The 15,067-nt window shown below is 36.2% G+C and overlaps 2 protein-coding genes across 4 annotated transcripts in view; one reads left to right on the top strand and one right to left on the bottom strand.

Moving 5' to 3' along the window:
- Positions 1 to 11,258, top strand: part of rbks (ribokinase) — a 25,891-nt gene extending 14,633 nt beyond the window's left edge. For 2 of the 3 annotated variants that reach the window (XM_026285410.1, XM_026285411.1), the window contains 2 exons: positions 2,180 to 2,368; positions 10,785 to 11,258. In XM_026285410.1, coding sequence (XP_026141195.1) covers positions 2,180 to 2,368; positions 10,785 to 10,958 — 363 coding nt within the window. In that variant the 3' untranslated portion in view covers positions 10,959 to 11,258. Of the gene's footprint in view, positions 1 to 2,179; positions 2,369 to 10,784 lie in introns of those variants that run through there. The other variant, XM_026285412.1, reaches the window with a different exon arrangement.
- Positions 11,256 to 15,067, bottom strand: LOC113117040 (39S ribosomal protein L33, mitochondrial). Its single transcript, XM_026285414.1, has 4 exons — positions 14,953 to 15,067; positions 14,645 to 14,663; positions 14,123 to 14,229; positions 11,256 to 11,670 (listed from the first exon to the last, which is right to left on the bottom strand). Exons 1-4 carry the CDS (start codon positions 14,972 to 14,974, stop codon positions 11,621 to 11,623), a joined length of 198 nt encoding a protein of 65 aa, XP_026141199.1. The 5' UTR covers positions 14,975 to 15,067; the 3' UTR covers positions 11,256 to 11,620.

Here is a 15,067-nt window from a genome sequence, read left to right as displayed (position 1 = left end):
GGACTGGACAGCCCTTAACAGAGGGCCCCGGACCCCATACTCCCAGATCCCCCCAACCCCAGGAGGTCGCGAGGGACACGGTCGAATGCCTTCTCCAAATCCACAAAACACATGTGGATTGTTTGGGAAAACTCCCATGAACCCTCTAGCACCCTGGCGAGGGTATAAATCTGGTCCAATGTTCCACGACCGTAACGAAAACCTCATTGTTCCTCCTGAATCCAAAGTTCGACTTTCGGCCGAATTCTTCTCTCCAGTACCCTAGACTTTCCCGGGAAAGCTGAGGAGTGTGATTCCTCTGTAGTTGGAACACACCCTCCGGTCCCCCTTCTTGAATAGAGGGACCACCACCCCAGTCTGCCATTCTAGAGGCACTGCCCCCAACCGCCACATGATGCTGTAGAGATGTGTCGGCCAAGACGGCCCTACAACATCCAGGGACTTGAGGTACTCAGGGCAGATCTCATCCACCCCTGGTGCCTTGCCACCAAGAAGCTACTTCTATTATATAACAATAAATTATATATAATTAAATGCAAGTAACCCTTAAGAAAAACCCTAATTCTAACCCTAACCATATAGTAAGTACATGTAGTTAATTAATATTATTCAGTACTAAAATGAATAATTACACTGTAACAAGGACACCTTAAAATAAAGTCTTACCCATATTAACTTTTAAACCATATCAACAGTTTAACCAACTTGTTAACATTGTACGACCAGGTTACATTTGTTAATGTAAATGATGCCCTGGGTGTTATAAACTAACAATGAACAACAATTTATTATATCAATTAAGGTTTATGATCATTTAAAAAATAATGCTTTTGATTTTGCTAATTCATATTTGCTGATACATATATACTGTTTGATATATATACTTTATTAATTAATAGCAATATATACAACCTGCTGTATAATTAAATAATTGTTAGTTCAAGATAACCTATAAATGAACTGATGTTTTAATATTGTTAGTACCAACCTTAAAGGGATAGTTCACCCAAAAATTAAAACTTGATGTTTATCTGCTTATCCCCTGGGCATTCAAGATGTAGGTGACTTTGTTTCTTCATTAGAATACAAAATATGATTTTTAGCTTAAGTCGTTGCAGTCTCTCAGTCATACAATGCATGGCAAATGGTAACAGAATCTATGAGAGTAAAAAAACAACAACATACAAATCCCAATTAAACCCTGCGGCTCGTGACGATACAGTAAATTGATGTGTAAAGACACAACGCAATTGGTCTGTGCAAGCAATTAAACAGTATTTATATTTTTTTTTTATTTTTACCTCTGATCGCAATGTCTGAACTGTTAAAACACTTGTGAATGCGCTTCGCAGCAGCAAACGCATGAGGCTTTCTTCTTCTTGCATTATGGTGGATCGCAGATTTATAAGTGCATTACCACCACCTATCTCTCAAGTGGACCATTGACACTCTATCTACAATCTCAATAAGGAGTGTCGATGGTCCACTTGAGAGATAGGTGGTGGTAAAAAGAAGAAGAAGAAAGCTTCACACGCCTGCTGCTGTGAAGCACGTTCAGAAGAGTTCTAACAATTTGGATATTGCGTGAATCAGTGGTGAAAAAAACAACTATATAAATACTGTTCAGTTTCATGCACAGACCAATCATTTTGTGACTTTACACATCAATGTATCCTCACGAGACGCAGGGTTTAATATGGATTTGTCTGTACATGTTTTTTTTTGTTGTTGTTGTTTTTTACTCTAATAGATTATGTTACCATTTGCAATGCATTGTATGGCTGGGAGACTGCAATGACTGAAGCTAAAATCATAATTTGTGTTCTACTGAAGAAACAAAGTCACCTACATATTGGATGCCGTGGGGGTAAGCAGATAAACATCTAATTTAAAAACATTTCATTTTTGGGTGAACTATCCCTTTAATTAAACGCAGGTTCTTTTTAAACTGTCACTTAGCTATAACAGTAGTTGATCTGCAAATAAAAACTGTTAAATAATGCTAATGCATGTCACAGCACAACTTGCATCTATGTAAATTTTGCCCTGACACAATTCCGTAAGCAACAACACAAAGTATGTTATTGGCAATGGTAATTTAAACAGATTAGCGTAGTTGCAGATTAGCTATTAGCATAAATGTGAGTGTTTTCTTATTATGTTATGGTGTTCCTCTTAGGCAGAGCTGTTGACGGGTATGTCCGTTACCTCAGTGGAGGATGCCAGTCAAGTAGGCCTGGAGCTGCTAAACAAAGGTTGTGGTTCAGTCATTGTTACCTTGGGGCCACAGGGCTGTGTGGTGTGTCAGCCCACAAACACAGCACCGAAACACATTCCCACCACTGCGGTGACTGCTGCGGATACCACGGTAAGACTGCAATTGTTGTAGTTGAAGTTATTTGTAGAGACAGTATATTAGTTTTGTTAAGTCTATAAAAGTGTTGTTTTTGATAAAAGTGCTGTCTGGAAGATTTATAAACTAGGTTATGTGTTATATTGCAGTTCAGTACAATCAGAACATTGCACACACCTAATTCTCCTTTTCATGGAGCAAACTGTGATTTAAAACTGTGATTTCAGGCACTTGAAGTATGAAGGAGAAGAAATTCATAATTCCGCATATGGAGTTAGTTATCTGCAGCAGACATTTCTAGCACTCAAAGCCTGTGACTCACCACGCACTAGGGGTACTTCCTGAGTAGGTTCTCTAACACTTTATTATCTGTTATAACGGCATGCCCCATTTGTTAGGTTAGTCTCACAAAGAAGAAACTTTAACTATAAATATCAGGTCCATTTTGCTATTTATTCTGACCAAGAACTGCCTACTTAGACAGGAAGAGGTTCACAAACTCACAAAACAACACTTTTCCTGTAGACTGTTCTGAAAAAGATTGGCATCCCATTGGGCATTCACAGTTTAACTGATTTGTTTAATTGATGATACAGATTGGAAATAGAAAATGTATCATTTTATTTTTTATTTTTTTATTTTAGACCTTACTTATAAAACAAAGAATATAAAACATAACTGCCTCTGAGTGTCTTAAATGCATACATAAAAACATATTAACACCTGATAACTATTAATACCGATAACAGCTATTGATAACAACATCCTTGCTCCAGTCAGACTGGGTAGATCTTATAATATACAACAGATAGTCTGTGAAAGATCTGTTCATGGTCCACCTGAAGGTCAAACTTTGACAGAGTATCTGAGAAGACCAGATTTTTGTATACCCCTACAAATTTGTCATGCCACTACAGTCATGAGTGAAAGATATTTAGTCATCAGTCATAATGTGCCCATATACCATATGATCCACAAGTATGATTCATAGTTGAAGTAGTATGTTTTGAATTTTAGTAAACACAATTTATGCATCATTTGGGACATTTGAACTGACATTTTCATTCACCTAGTATGATTCTGATGTGGGCTTTTTTTCAAAATGAGAACAAAGCATTTCTTGGAGTTTCACGTCAATTCTTACTAAAACATCTGATTGTTGTCAAGTTCAATCTGGCATTCTACGTATATGTTAATTGTATATGGCTACTTATTTGCCTCACATTTTTGCAAGTCTGACATCAACCTTAATGTTAATTGTGGATGTGGTTTTTCTGGTTTCCCTTCTGATTTTAATCTCAGAAGTGGATTACTCATTTCACACCTGGATCCGCTAATTCTGGCGTCATCATAACTCATATTTCCTGTTTATTTTATTGCTCTCTAAATGTTTGAAACACCTAGTGAGTCTTGTGAAGAACAACAAAATCAACCATTAGTCACTTATTAGAATACGTCAAGCCAGAAAGAAAAGTGGACATATCATAGTGTGATGTAAATTAAGCAAAAAATATGTCCAAAACTGCCCAAAAAAGTTTCCACTGTTTCTCTGGTCTTTATTTTTTATTATTCTTTAGATTAGAAAAAGTTTTGCAGTTCATATAAACTGCATTTCAATTCCAATTCTCATGTGGTTAAAAAGCAAATTCGCAACTCCGTCCAACACCTACTTATTAGCATGACGTGCAGACCACCTATGTATCTAAAATTCTAAGAAAAGGAGATTTATTTGGAGAAGTTCTGAGACATAAACGGGGGGTTCTCATTATTTTAAAACCTGAAGTTTTAAGCAGTATTAAGCAGTGGATTCACAGCAAGATTCTTGTGAGACCACATCCATCTCTTTTAGTCAAGGATTCTTCTGCAAATCACTGCACAGTCATACAGAAAGATAGCATTGAATTCACTCTGGTAATGTACAGTACCTCTGGTGGACACGTCAAATGATTTAGACTGCTTTAAACCTTTGAAACATATAAAAAGATAATAGTAATTATAGTGGCAGAACATCAGTTGTGAGAAAGGTTTGTAAACTACAAATCACTTCAGTTATGTGCAATAAACACTTGCACATTTGCAAGACTGTAATACCAAGCATCAATTACTTATTTTTATGGATTATTTACTGTACATACACGATTTTGTAAGTGGCAAATAGCAATGCAAGCATTGTATGAACACTTCGCTAAGAGTGGTAAAAGCATTTAAATGTGGCTTTTATTTAGTCTGATCTTTAACCACGACACTCATAACACATCTCTCATAAACTCATACACACACACACATATAGAATACAGACGTCCAGTCTTATCAGAGTAGGCTGCCCCTGGCTCCCCTGCCCTCTCTGGGTGACTCAGTGCTTAGCAGTGATCCACTCCGTGGGAGTCCGCCTGGCTGTGGTCTCCACGTGGCAGTTGGCCTGTTCCCGTGCACTTTGATGACCCATAAATCCTGAGTTGTTTAACTCTTTTGGATGCCCTGATCCTTCTTCCAGTAACTCAGTTTTCCCCCACTTGTTAAAAACCAGGAGGAGGAGGGAATGGGACCAAGTGCCAGATTTTATCTCAACGACTAGACAGGAGCAAGGCATGTTTCCATCAGTTTATTCTCAGGGAATAATGGCATATCACTTTTTAAAAATAAACTTTTATGTGGTTTTATGTGGTATATAGCTTTCGTCATCTAACATTATGTGGCAATTGTGTTTATTTGTGATGACTATCTTTAGTCATTGAAGAACATTCAATAGGTTAAAGTGTTTATCACGCTTTTCTTCAAGCATAGTGGTGTGAGTCACAAAGCCCAGCAATGCTCTATGCTCCTTGGCCTGAATCCAGCGTTTTCTGCAGTGTCACCAAATCTCAGTATTTCATACTAAATAACCACTTGTTGTTCAGAGAATAGGCATGGAATTGCCTCAGCTCTGGTATTACATGAATTGAATTCTGTCTTTTTGTTTATATGGCTCAGTTTGCACCATAAGCTCATAGCAACTACTAAGAAATGACAATATTCCAAAATAATTGTATATTTGTAACTTTTTAAGCTAAATGCACACTGGTCAACCTGAAACACCTTGATAACAGGATGGCACAATCTCTTGTTGCTGAAAGTACTTCTCACTTTTGGGCCTGTCACACTTTAGATGTGTACTCAAATTTCACTCTGGTTATATATTCTCTATATAATCGTGTATGTGACAAATACAAATCTTGAATCTTGAAAAAGGGGTAATCTTTTAAACATGGATTCTGTTGCTTACTGAAACAAAAGACAATAAGTTTACAGGAATAAGTACAGATGCACAATCATGGACAACAGTTGGGTGTCTTCGTGTAGCGTTGACGATATGTTTCTTTGTATCTGATGAGGAAAAAAAGAAGAGGATTCCACAAAAAAGTTTTGACTAAATCATTCATTGGGTTGTAGACATTATGGCTTGTCAATTCTTCAGCATGCATTTGAAGTGAAAAGGAGTTACGTGTTTACAACTGCTAGCTCATTGGTCATGGCAAGGCCATGAGAGACCGCCTATCAACAGCCACTTAGAAATTCTCAACACTTTGTCGTTTCCAGTGGTTGCAAAGAGAGATGGGCTGCTAGATCAGTGAGTGGGACTGCCAGATTCATGTTTGTTGTTGTTGTTTGAGCGCATGAAAATTAATAAAAAAAAAATAACACTTTAACAACTTTATAATTTTAGCTTCTCACTCCCTTAAGGGGAAATTACGCAAAACTCAAAGGGATTGTATCATTGTGTCCTCAAGATAAAGGAATCCTTTCTCTTGGACTAGAAGCAGTCTCAAGTTAAAAGGATCTTTTGGCAGTCTTTACAGCTTCACATCAGCTAGACACCCCTTCTGTGATCAAAAGCCTGTGGTATGGCATTACATGAACGGCACGGCAGACACTATTGCAAATCTGGAAAGGCAAATAAGTAAGTAGTTTTCCTCTGTGTGGCTACCTACTTATTCTATGATTATTCCCTTTCTTCCATAAATCTTACAAAGGCCTTCATATATTTAACACTGACCAACTCCTTCATACGAAAGTGATTCTATCTGTGGCCTACGTGTGTGTTCACTGAGATCAAGTTCTCTAACCTACAGCACACTCAGTTCAGATGAACTGTGGGTGGCCTGTGCTCTTACATTTGAACCCAATTCCAGAACCTCGCCTTCAAGCCAGACAACACGGCTTGCAGTTGTTTCAGACAATCACAATCAGCCAAACTTCACCTCTATGAAAAGAGTCTTAGAGGACCCACCACAGGGATCTTTAGAAGAAGACGGCTGTGGGTATTTACCAGAAAGCACTGTGTGCCTCCAACCAACATTGATGTCATCACACCAAGAGACTGTAAATGAAACCCACAAAGATGAACCCACACTAAGCCGCAATGGACAGCAGCCATTCTTTAGAGGGAAACTATCTCCTAGCAACGTGTGCTGTGGTGACACAAGATGACCACATAGACCCCCAAGTGTGTTTGTAAAAGATTAAAGATTTGACCATCAACAAACACTCTAGGTTGTACTGTATATCTCTTGGAACATCATTAGGTTTGTCTTCAACCTTTTGGAAATTGGAAAGTGATCAGCAACAGAATAACAGAATTTGTTAGGCTGTCTTTATGTTTTGACTTTGTGCAACCCACCCACTGGTCATTCTCTCATTATCCTCGGATGGACGTTTTTGGCATTGAAGTTTTGAATACCATCTTGATCACATCATCTGTGAGTCATCCACTTCTTCCATTGTTTTTGGAGACTTTTACTGTATTTTACCAGTGGACTTGCATATGTGCATTGTTGTTGTGATAAAATTCTCTCTGTGGTGATCATCCAGTTTTCCCAAGCTTTCACTCCACTGGCCATAATCATGGGCTACCACCAATAAAATTTTAGTTTAGTATATCACATTGACAACTGATTTAATTTGGAATCAGATGCATTCATATCCTTGTTTGCATATTCTCCACAGGAACACTGGTTTTATTGTACACAATTCATCTATAGTCTTGTCTTTATTATCCTTACTGAACCAACTTCTTTCTTGGATGATGTCACCAATTCCTTTTAGATTTCAGCCCCACCCCTTTACTGATTCTACCCATATAGCTCCATTCTGTCCGGACCTACTTTTCTTCTTCGATTTCACTTCCAATGGATAGTCAAGTCCCTCTCTACATTTTCCATCTTACAATTACAGAATTAGTTGTAAACACTGTTTATAATTTTTGTCTTACAATTGTATTGTTTCACAGTTTGTAGTGCTGTAAAGTTCAACAAGTTGCAGTTTTTGACTTACCACATATAATAGTTTTGTCATATGATTGACTGACAGCTCTATATAACATTTACCAGAATGCGTCAGGGACTGTTTGGAAGCTACTGGGAGGAGCAGTAGCTGTCACCACTGATGTCAGTCTTACTTGAAAAGTCTAATCATGTGGCCTGTAAAGACAAAAGCTGCCTTTTAAATGTGAATGATGGTCATTTTTTTAATGACGAACTGGAAAGTTTTGTTGTTTTTGCATCATGTTGTTGAAGTAAACAAAGTTTGTTTTTCAAGTTCTTTTAACACTCTTTTTTTTAATACAGGTCATTCACATTCTATTCTGCAGCAACTAGAAGTAATACATTTTTATTGACAGTTGGTAATACAATGTGGTAGTGTCAAAGTTCAAAACATTTTAACATCTTCTGGAAACAAAACAGCATATTTGATGGCAATGGAGTTGATCATTCACAATGTTAATGCGTAGGCAAACTGCGCTCCCATACATTTAATAGTAGGAACAGCTACTATGGCCAACTTGACAACCTCTAGCAATAAGAGCACCATTCCATCTTATTGGAGTAATAGAAGTGGGTGGAAGGTTTCATCTGAACAAGAGACATTACCTAAATTTAATGATATTTTTTTTCCCAGAACTTTCCTCATGACCACACCATATGTCCAACTGCAGATGTTCTTCCATTTTCCCAAACAGACAAAATGCATGACTTAAGTCAAACTGGGCAAAGGTGGACTGTGATCATTTTGCAATGGATTCTTGTCTGCATAAGTCACTTCATTCAGTCATCAATCAGTAGAGAAGTGCAGACAACTGTGGCCTATGGCCTTGTGGCTATATGGAGGAGACCGAAGGGACAGTCAGTGGTGTGTAATAAAGATTTATGGTTAGGAGGCGGGCCATTGAGATGAGTAATCTGGTAGACTTGTGAAAACCAGTGACGGGGCGATCTGTGGTTAAATCTGAGTACAACACTGCATTCTTCTGTGCTTTCTCATCATAAATTCAACACCAGACATCAACCCTCCCCCCAGATCCCAGTCTACACCTGCGGGCATGGTAAAACATGGCAGTGTCCTTATCACTTTCATACAAGTGGAGATAAAATAAAAAAAGCAGCTTAGAGTGTATTTCTGACAACTGAAAAAAAAAAAAAAAGAATAAATAAAAAATAAATAGAAATTTGAGCCCTTAATCAGTTTGTCAAGATATGCATATATATTTCCTATACCTGGAATTAGTGCTCTGCATTTAACCCACCCTAAGTGCACAAGCACAGCAGTGAACACACACACACACCTGTGTACACACACCCAGAGCAGTGGGCAGCCATTTATGCTGTGGTGCTCAGGGAGCAGTTCGGGGTTTGGTGCCTTGCTCAAGGGCACCTCAGTCATGGCATTGAAGGTGTGAGCAAGTACATTCATTCCCCCCACCTACAGTCCCTGCCATCATGAGACTCGAACCTGCAACCTTTGTGTTAAGAGTCAGACTCTATAACCATTGGGCCACAACTTCCCCAATGTTATGTTTTATTTAGGACAGTCCTAAGATATTTTACATTTATCAATTAGTCCACAAGACAAAATGAATATGAAATTATTAAAATAACCCATTTCAATAGTTTGGGAACCATTGATGGTTGTTCATGAGTCCCTTGTTTGTTCTGAACAGTTAAACTGAGCTCTGTTCTTCAGGTGCTAATGTCCTGCTGCAAAATGAAATCAGCATTTCCATAAACTTTGTCAGAAGATGGAAGCATAAAGTGCTCCAAAATCTCCTGGTAGATGGCTGCATTGACTTTGGACTTGATAAAACACATTATGCAAATCTTCCCACATAGTGAGATGTGAGGGTGTGTTAGAATGAGCCATTTTAGACGTCTTATAAAGAATCTCTTTGGATTTGAGACTTTAGTCTTTGCAACTTTACAGATCATCTTTATGCAGCAAGAGCTTTTAACACTCCATAGAGAAAGGAATATTTGAAATTGCATCATATGACCCCTTTTAAACAAAAAAAAAAAACTCTTGAAATATTTCAGTTTGTGTGCAATGACTCTAGAATATAAGAAAGTTTGCTTTTTTAATTAAATTACAAAAAATAGAAACATTTTCGATATACAAATTTTTTGAGATGCACCTGTGTATATATATATATATAGAGAGAGAGAGAGAGAGAGAGAGAGAGAGAGAGAGAGAGAGAGAGATTCAGATGGATCCTGATCAAATTCAGTTATTTAAAATATTTCACAATAATAATGTTTTACTGTAGTTAATTTAATAAATTGAGCATAGGAGCCTTGAACTGAATCTGGTCTCATTGTTTATCATATGAGACTTCTTTAAAAAAAATAAAAAATCCAAAATTGTTACCAACAAACACATACATTTATATGTACATAAACTAACAAATAAATGTTTGCAGGTAATTATAAAAAAAAAAAAAAAAAAGGAAAAAGAAAAAGATTTTGGAGGGAAATTTCCATAGTGCATCAAATGTTACACTGTTGAGTTTGAGTCAAGATATGACTTGGACATGTTGTCAAGCTAAATTAGATTCACCCAAAAATAAATATTCACAGAGTATGCTGAAATTATAGTAGGAGAGCAGACAAAAATGGCCATACACATTTAATGTCACACTGCATGTCTCAGCAAGTGCTCAACTCAAACAGAAGACCTTGACAAAGACTTTTGAGGCAGAAGGCGACCCTACATCACTGACAGAGGTCAAGAAAAGCTTTAATCATGCGTGTCGTTTCACTCTGACCCTTGTGACCCGTACCCAAGTCAGCATCTACAGATTTCCTCACATGCCTTGCACAACGGCAAACACACGACTAGAACACAAATAGAAATGTAAAGTCATGTCATCATCATTAATTATTATCACAAGGATTTGATAGTTTAATATTTATTTTGAGATTGATTTAATAAAATTTGTACATTGTGGTGCCATTTGTTTAACAAGATACAACCTTTGGACCTACTGGCATTGACAAGTATGACGGCACCCCCTGCTGACATATTTGTTTTTCCAAGCTATGATGCAAAGTTCAGTGTTCTTCTGTTCCGCATTATAAACATTCATTTAAATGCCACAAACTGAACTGGAACTATTTCTTAACAGGGAGCAGGCGACAGCTTCATTGGTGCTCTGGCTTTCTACATGGCCCATTATCCCACAATGCCGCTGGAAGAGATGGCAAGGAGAGCCAACCTTGTTGCAGCCGTGTCTGTACAAACTGTTGGCACTCAAACATCTTTTCCATTTCAGAAGGATCTGCCAACTGAACTGTTCTGAAGGTGACCCTTGGCTTCAAAACAACACCGTTAACCTGTGCACAGTGTCCACAGAATTATTGTTTGTATAATAAACAATGCCATGTACTGGAGAGTTCCAGATAATGTAATTTCCTGGCATTATTTGTAAATGAGGTGAGATATGATGTTTAATTATGTCTGAAAATAAATAAAACCATGTAAATGTATGTAAAAAAAGTACAAACATTGTTTTTGTCAAACAATTATGAACATTGTTTTCTGCTAAACATTTTGTAGGCTAATTATTCCAACAAATCCACTTCAGCCCAAAGCAATCTGTCATTGAGTAGGTGGTTCATTGTTTGCAGTAGGTCAAAATTCTGACATGGTACAAAAAAGAAAACAAAAGAACCAAACAAATCCAAAATAATACACTTATTGTAATGGCCTTAACAGCACATTATCCTGACAGGATGTACAGCTCATTTCTGGTCTCAATTAGACCAGTCATCCACAGCTGCAGCGATGCAGGGTCTTTACTTTGATGTAAATCTTCTTCCTTCATAGTTGTTTAGTGACACTTGCATATGCTGGATGTTGATCATCACACTGTGGCAGTTGTTTTACGCCAATAATGCTTGAAAAAAGGGTCCGTGTCAAAAAGTTTTCTCAGTGTCTGTGTCAAAAGAGATTCTTCCATTTTTAAAGAGATCGTATTTTCCTCTTCTCAATGAACAGAACATGTTTGTTCACTGTGGAGAGCAATGAAGAGGAAAACATTAAAACATTAATTAAAATATGAAGAGAAAAACAAACAAACAAAACATTATAGCAATCTATTTTAAAAACCCAACAAAATGTATAAAATTTATATTATAAAAAAATTTTTTTTAAGTCAGAGCACAACATATCGAATGTATATTTTGTCATCATCATTACAGGAGTACACAACCTCAGTGGTTTTCAAGTTTGCATCCATAGAACACTTGAAAGAAAAAGATTTTATAAAATGTACTTTGCATCTTTAATATATTTATGAAATGTAAGACAATATTTCAAGTCTTCGTGAAATTAAAATGTACTATATTTAGTCTGTTAGTACACATTTTTAGTCTTAAAGTGAACAAATTAATCCGAGCAAAATAATCCACTGAAGAAAACAAATAATAATTGTTTGTCTTGGTAACCTTTCATCAAAATCTTAGGATGTAACGATTAACTGTGAGCCAGTTGAAAATTGATTCAAATGTGACGATTCAAATCGTTTGAGATGCTAAACAAAATGTGATTCAGTTATGGGTAGGAGTTTATATGAATGTATGACTGAGGGGAACTTACTTTAGAAAAGTTTAGATGGTTCCCAAGTTTACATAGTATTTTTTTCTTTTCATCTTGCCTCTGTATAACGCATATTAAAGTTCATAAAGTGCAGTGCTGCTTTGTTTACAGCGGAAACCAAGGAAAGGCTTTAAGCGCCACCTGCCTCTAATCTTAAATGGAAAGAGCACAGACAAAGTCTTATTTTTTTAAAGAGATTTATTTGATTTGGTGCTTGTTTTAACATAACAATTTAGTTTTGTTGTTAACATTTACATTATATTTAAATTTAGTCATTTAGCAGACGCTTGTATCCAAAGCAACTTGAGGACAATAGAAGCAATCAAACCCAACAAAAGAGCAATAATGTGCAAGTGCTATATTAGTATATTGGTATAGTATTCTATTTCAATTTCACAAAGAAATGTGCAGGATTTTGTCCAAGCAATAATAAAAGGAAATTTAATTTATAATTTGTGTTCAATATCATTTTGTAAAAAAGAAAAAAAGAAACCCGCCCTCTTCAATATTTGGTTTTGTTTGGAAATAAGTCACTATACAGAACTACAGTCAGTAGCAACTTCAGGTTCACTTGGACTTCAATACATTTTTACCAAATATTATTACCTTGTCTTTCTGCTTTCTAAAAGCATATTATGAGTTCACAATTATTTAGTCTATTGACAGTCCTAGAAAAAAAAAAAAGTGTATGGAAAAAATATTTACAATAGATCTCACAGGTTTCATTTGTTAACATTAGTTAATACATTAGCTAACATGAACTAGCAATGATCAATAAGCTACTTCTACAGCATTTATTCACTTCAGTCAATGTTAATTTTAAAAGTTAAAATTTTTAAAACAAAAGGTGTATTTGTTTTTAACATTAATTAAAACATTAATTAATGTGAATATGAACAAGGAAGAATTATATATGTGACGAGTGGGGCGGGCCTAGAGACGTGGGAATTGGAGCGAGGCCGGTGGAGTGATTGGGAAATGAGCGACACCTGCTCGACCCACCGATCTCGAGTCCCATGGAGGAGATGGAGGGATATAAAACCGGAGCGACGACAGTGACGGACGAGAGAGGACCAGGCCTGGACTTTATTTTGTGTTTGCTTTTTATTTGTGCGCAACAGTCGTCCGCGAGAGGCTTGTGCGCTGTTTTATGTTTATTTTGATTATTAAAGTTTCAGTTGATTGTCCGCCGATTCCCGCCTCCTCCTTCCCGATGATTACGAAGGTTTTATTGTTACAATATATTTTTTACAAACTTAACCAAAAATAAAACAATCCTTTAAAATATTTATTGCTCATTGTTAATTAGCCAATGCATTCACTAATGTCAACAAATGCAAATCTTTCCAACTCTTCATTTTAGACAGTGCACTAATGATAACAGAAACAACATTTGATTTTAAAATGTATTGATAATACTGAAATTAGCTAAATGAGATGAATAAATAAACTATATGAACTGTTTATTTTAACTGTAGCTAACTAATGTAACAAATGAAACGTTAATGTAAAGAGTTACCAATATTTATTTAAAAGTTTGTTGTGACAGACATGCTCAGTAGGGTTTTAAAACAATATTTTCTATAAAACAACTGTAGAATTACATGTATTTCAAATATTAATTCAAAGGGTTCAGATTTATTTTAATATAAAGGTTTCTGGGTTCTATCGATGCAATACAAAGTGAATGTTTTTAAATAAAATATGATGTAAAATTATTATTATTATAATTATGATATTTTTTAATCAAATTAAAATGTATATAAAAATAAAAATGTAAAATACAGTATAAAGAGTTTTTTTCTTTTTGGAAATCAATTCAGAGTTTTCAATTATTCTTACAGTGACAGACAATGTTCACCTCACCTATGGGGTCATGCTTTCGCAAAACCAGTTTGTCCCTCAATCGGCCCCTCTTCGTGTTAAAAGAGAAACCTGTGCCAGCTGCACTCACCATCTGAACCAGCAAAGTCCTGAAACAGAAGAAGCCACAGGTAAATACAAAGCACTAACTTCAACGTGTCTGTCATAAAACAACCTAACCAAGGAACAGGAACTATTTTTAAATCAAGTGTTTAAACAGACCTACCAGAATAAACCGTTAAGTTGTTAGTTTATTCTAACAATTGTATAATGTTCAGCAACAGAACAAAAAGCAATATTAGACCGTGAAGTGTAATTTAAAAAATGTATCATACATAAGAGTTCAACGTGGCAGCAGTGTGTCTTAATATTTCCTTACATTTATACTGTATGGTGTTTTTCTGGGCACTCAAAGCGCTTTACATAGAAGTGGGTAATCTCCTCAACCAGCAACAGTCTTGCATATTAGTGCAGCACAGTTTTAGTATGTAAACAAGTACAACGTAAAGATGTGTGAATACTCACTTAGATTTGCTCTTGGCAACTAGATAGAGTTAAAAAGAAAGCAAAACAAAAAGGTAATTAGCACTGGCATCTCAGTGTAATGAATAATATGATGTGATAATAAATAACAATCTCCTCATATCCAATTTTAATTGTGCCATATTATCAATATGCAAATATACATTTATACATGAAACTACTGGCTAACGTTAGTTATTAGACGCCACTCAATGCATCTGTTCTGCAGTCGTTTTGCCCGCATTTATACTGACGTTTTCTGTATATCTTTAGTTTCATATCGCAGATATTATCATTATAGGTGTACTCACAGTTTACGGAAGTGAGAAACATTCGTATTCTTCTATAACATAAGTAACCGCTCGAAAATGTCACATTGAACTCCAGCTCCTCTGACCTCTGAAAGTTTCCGGCTAAAGCGCCAAT

This window comes from Carassius auratus, chromosome 17 (assembly GCF_003368295.1).
Source record: "Carassius auratus strain Wakin chromosome 17, ASM336829v1, whole genome shotgun sequence".
In the NCBI taxonomy this organism is placed as follows: Eukaryota; Metazoa; Chordata; class Actinopteri; order Cypriniformes; family Cyprinidae; genus Carassius; species Carassius auratus.
The sequence above is the reverse complement of the archived record's forward strand: the minus strand, read 5'-3'. Positions and strand labels throughout refer to the sequence as shown.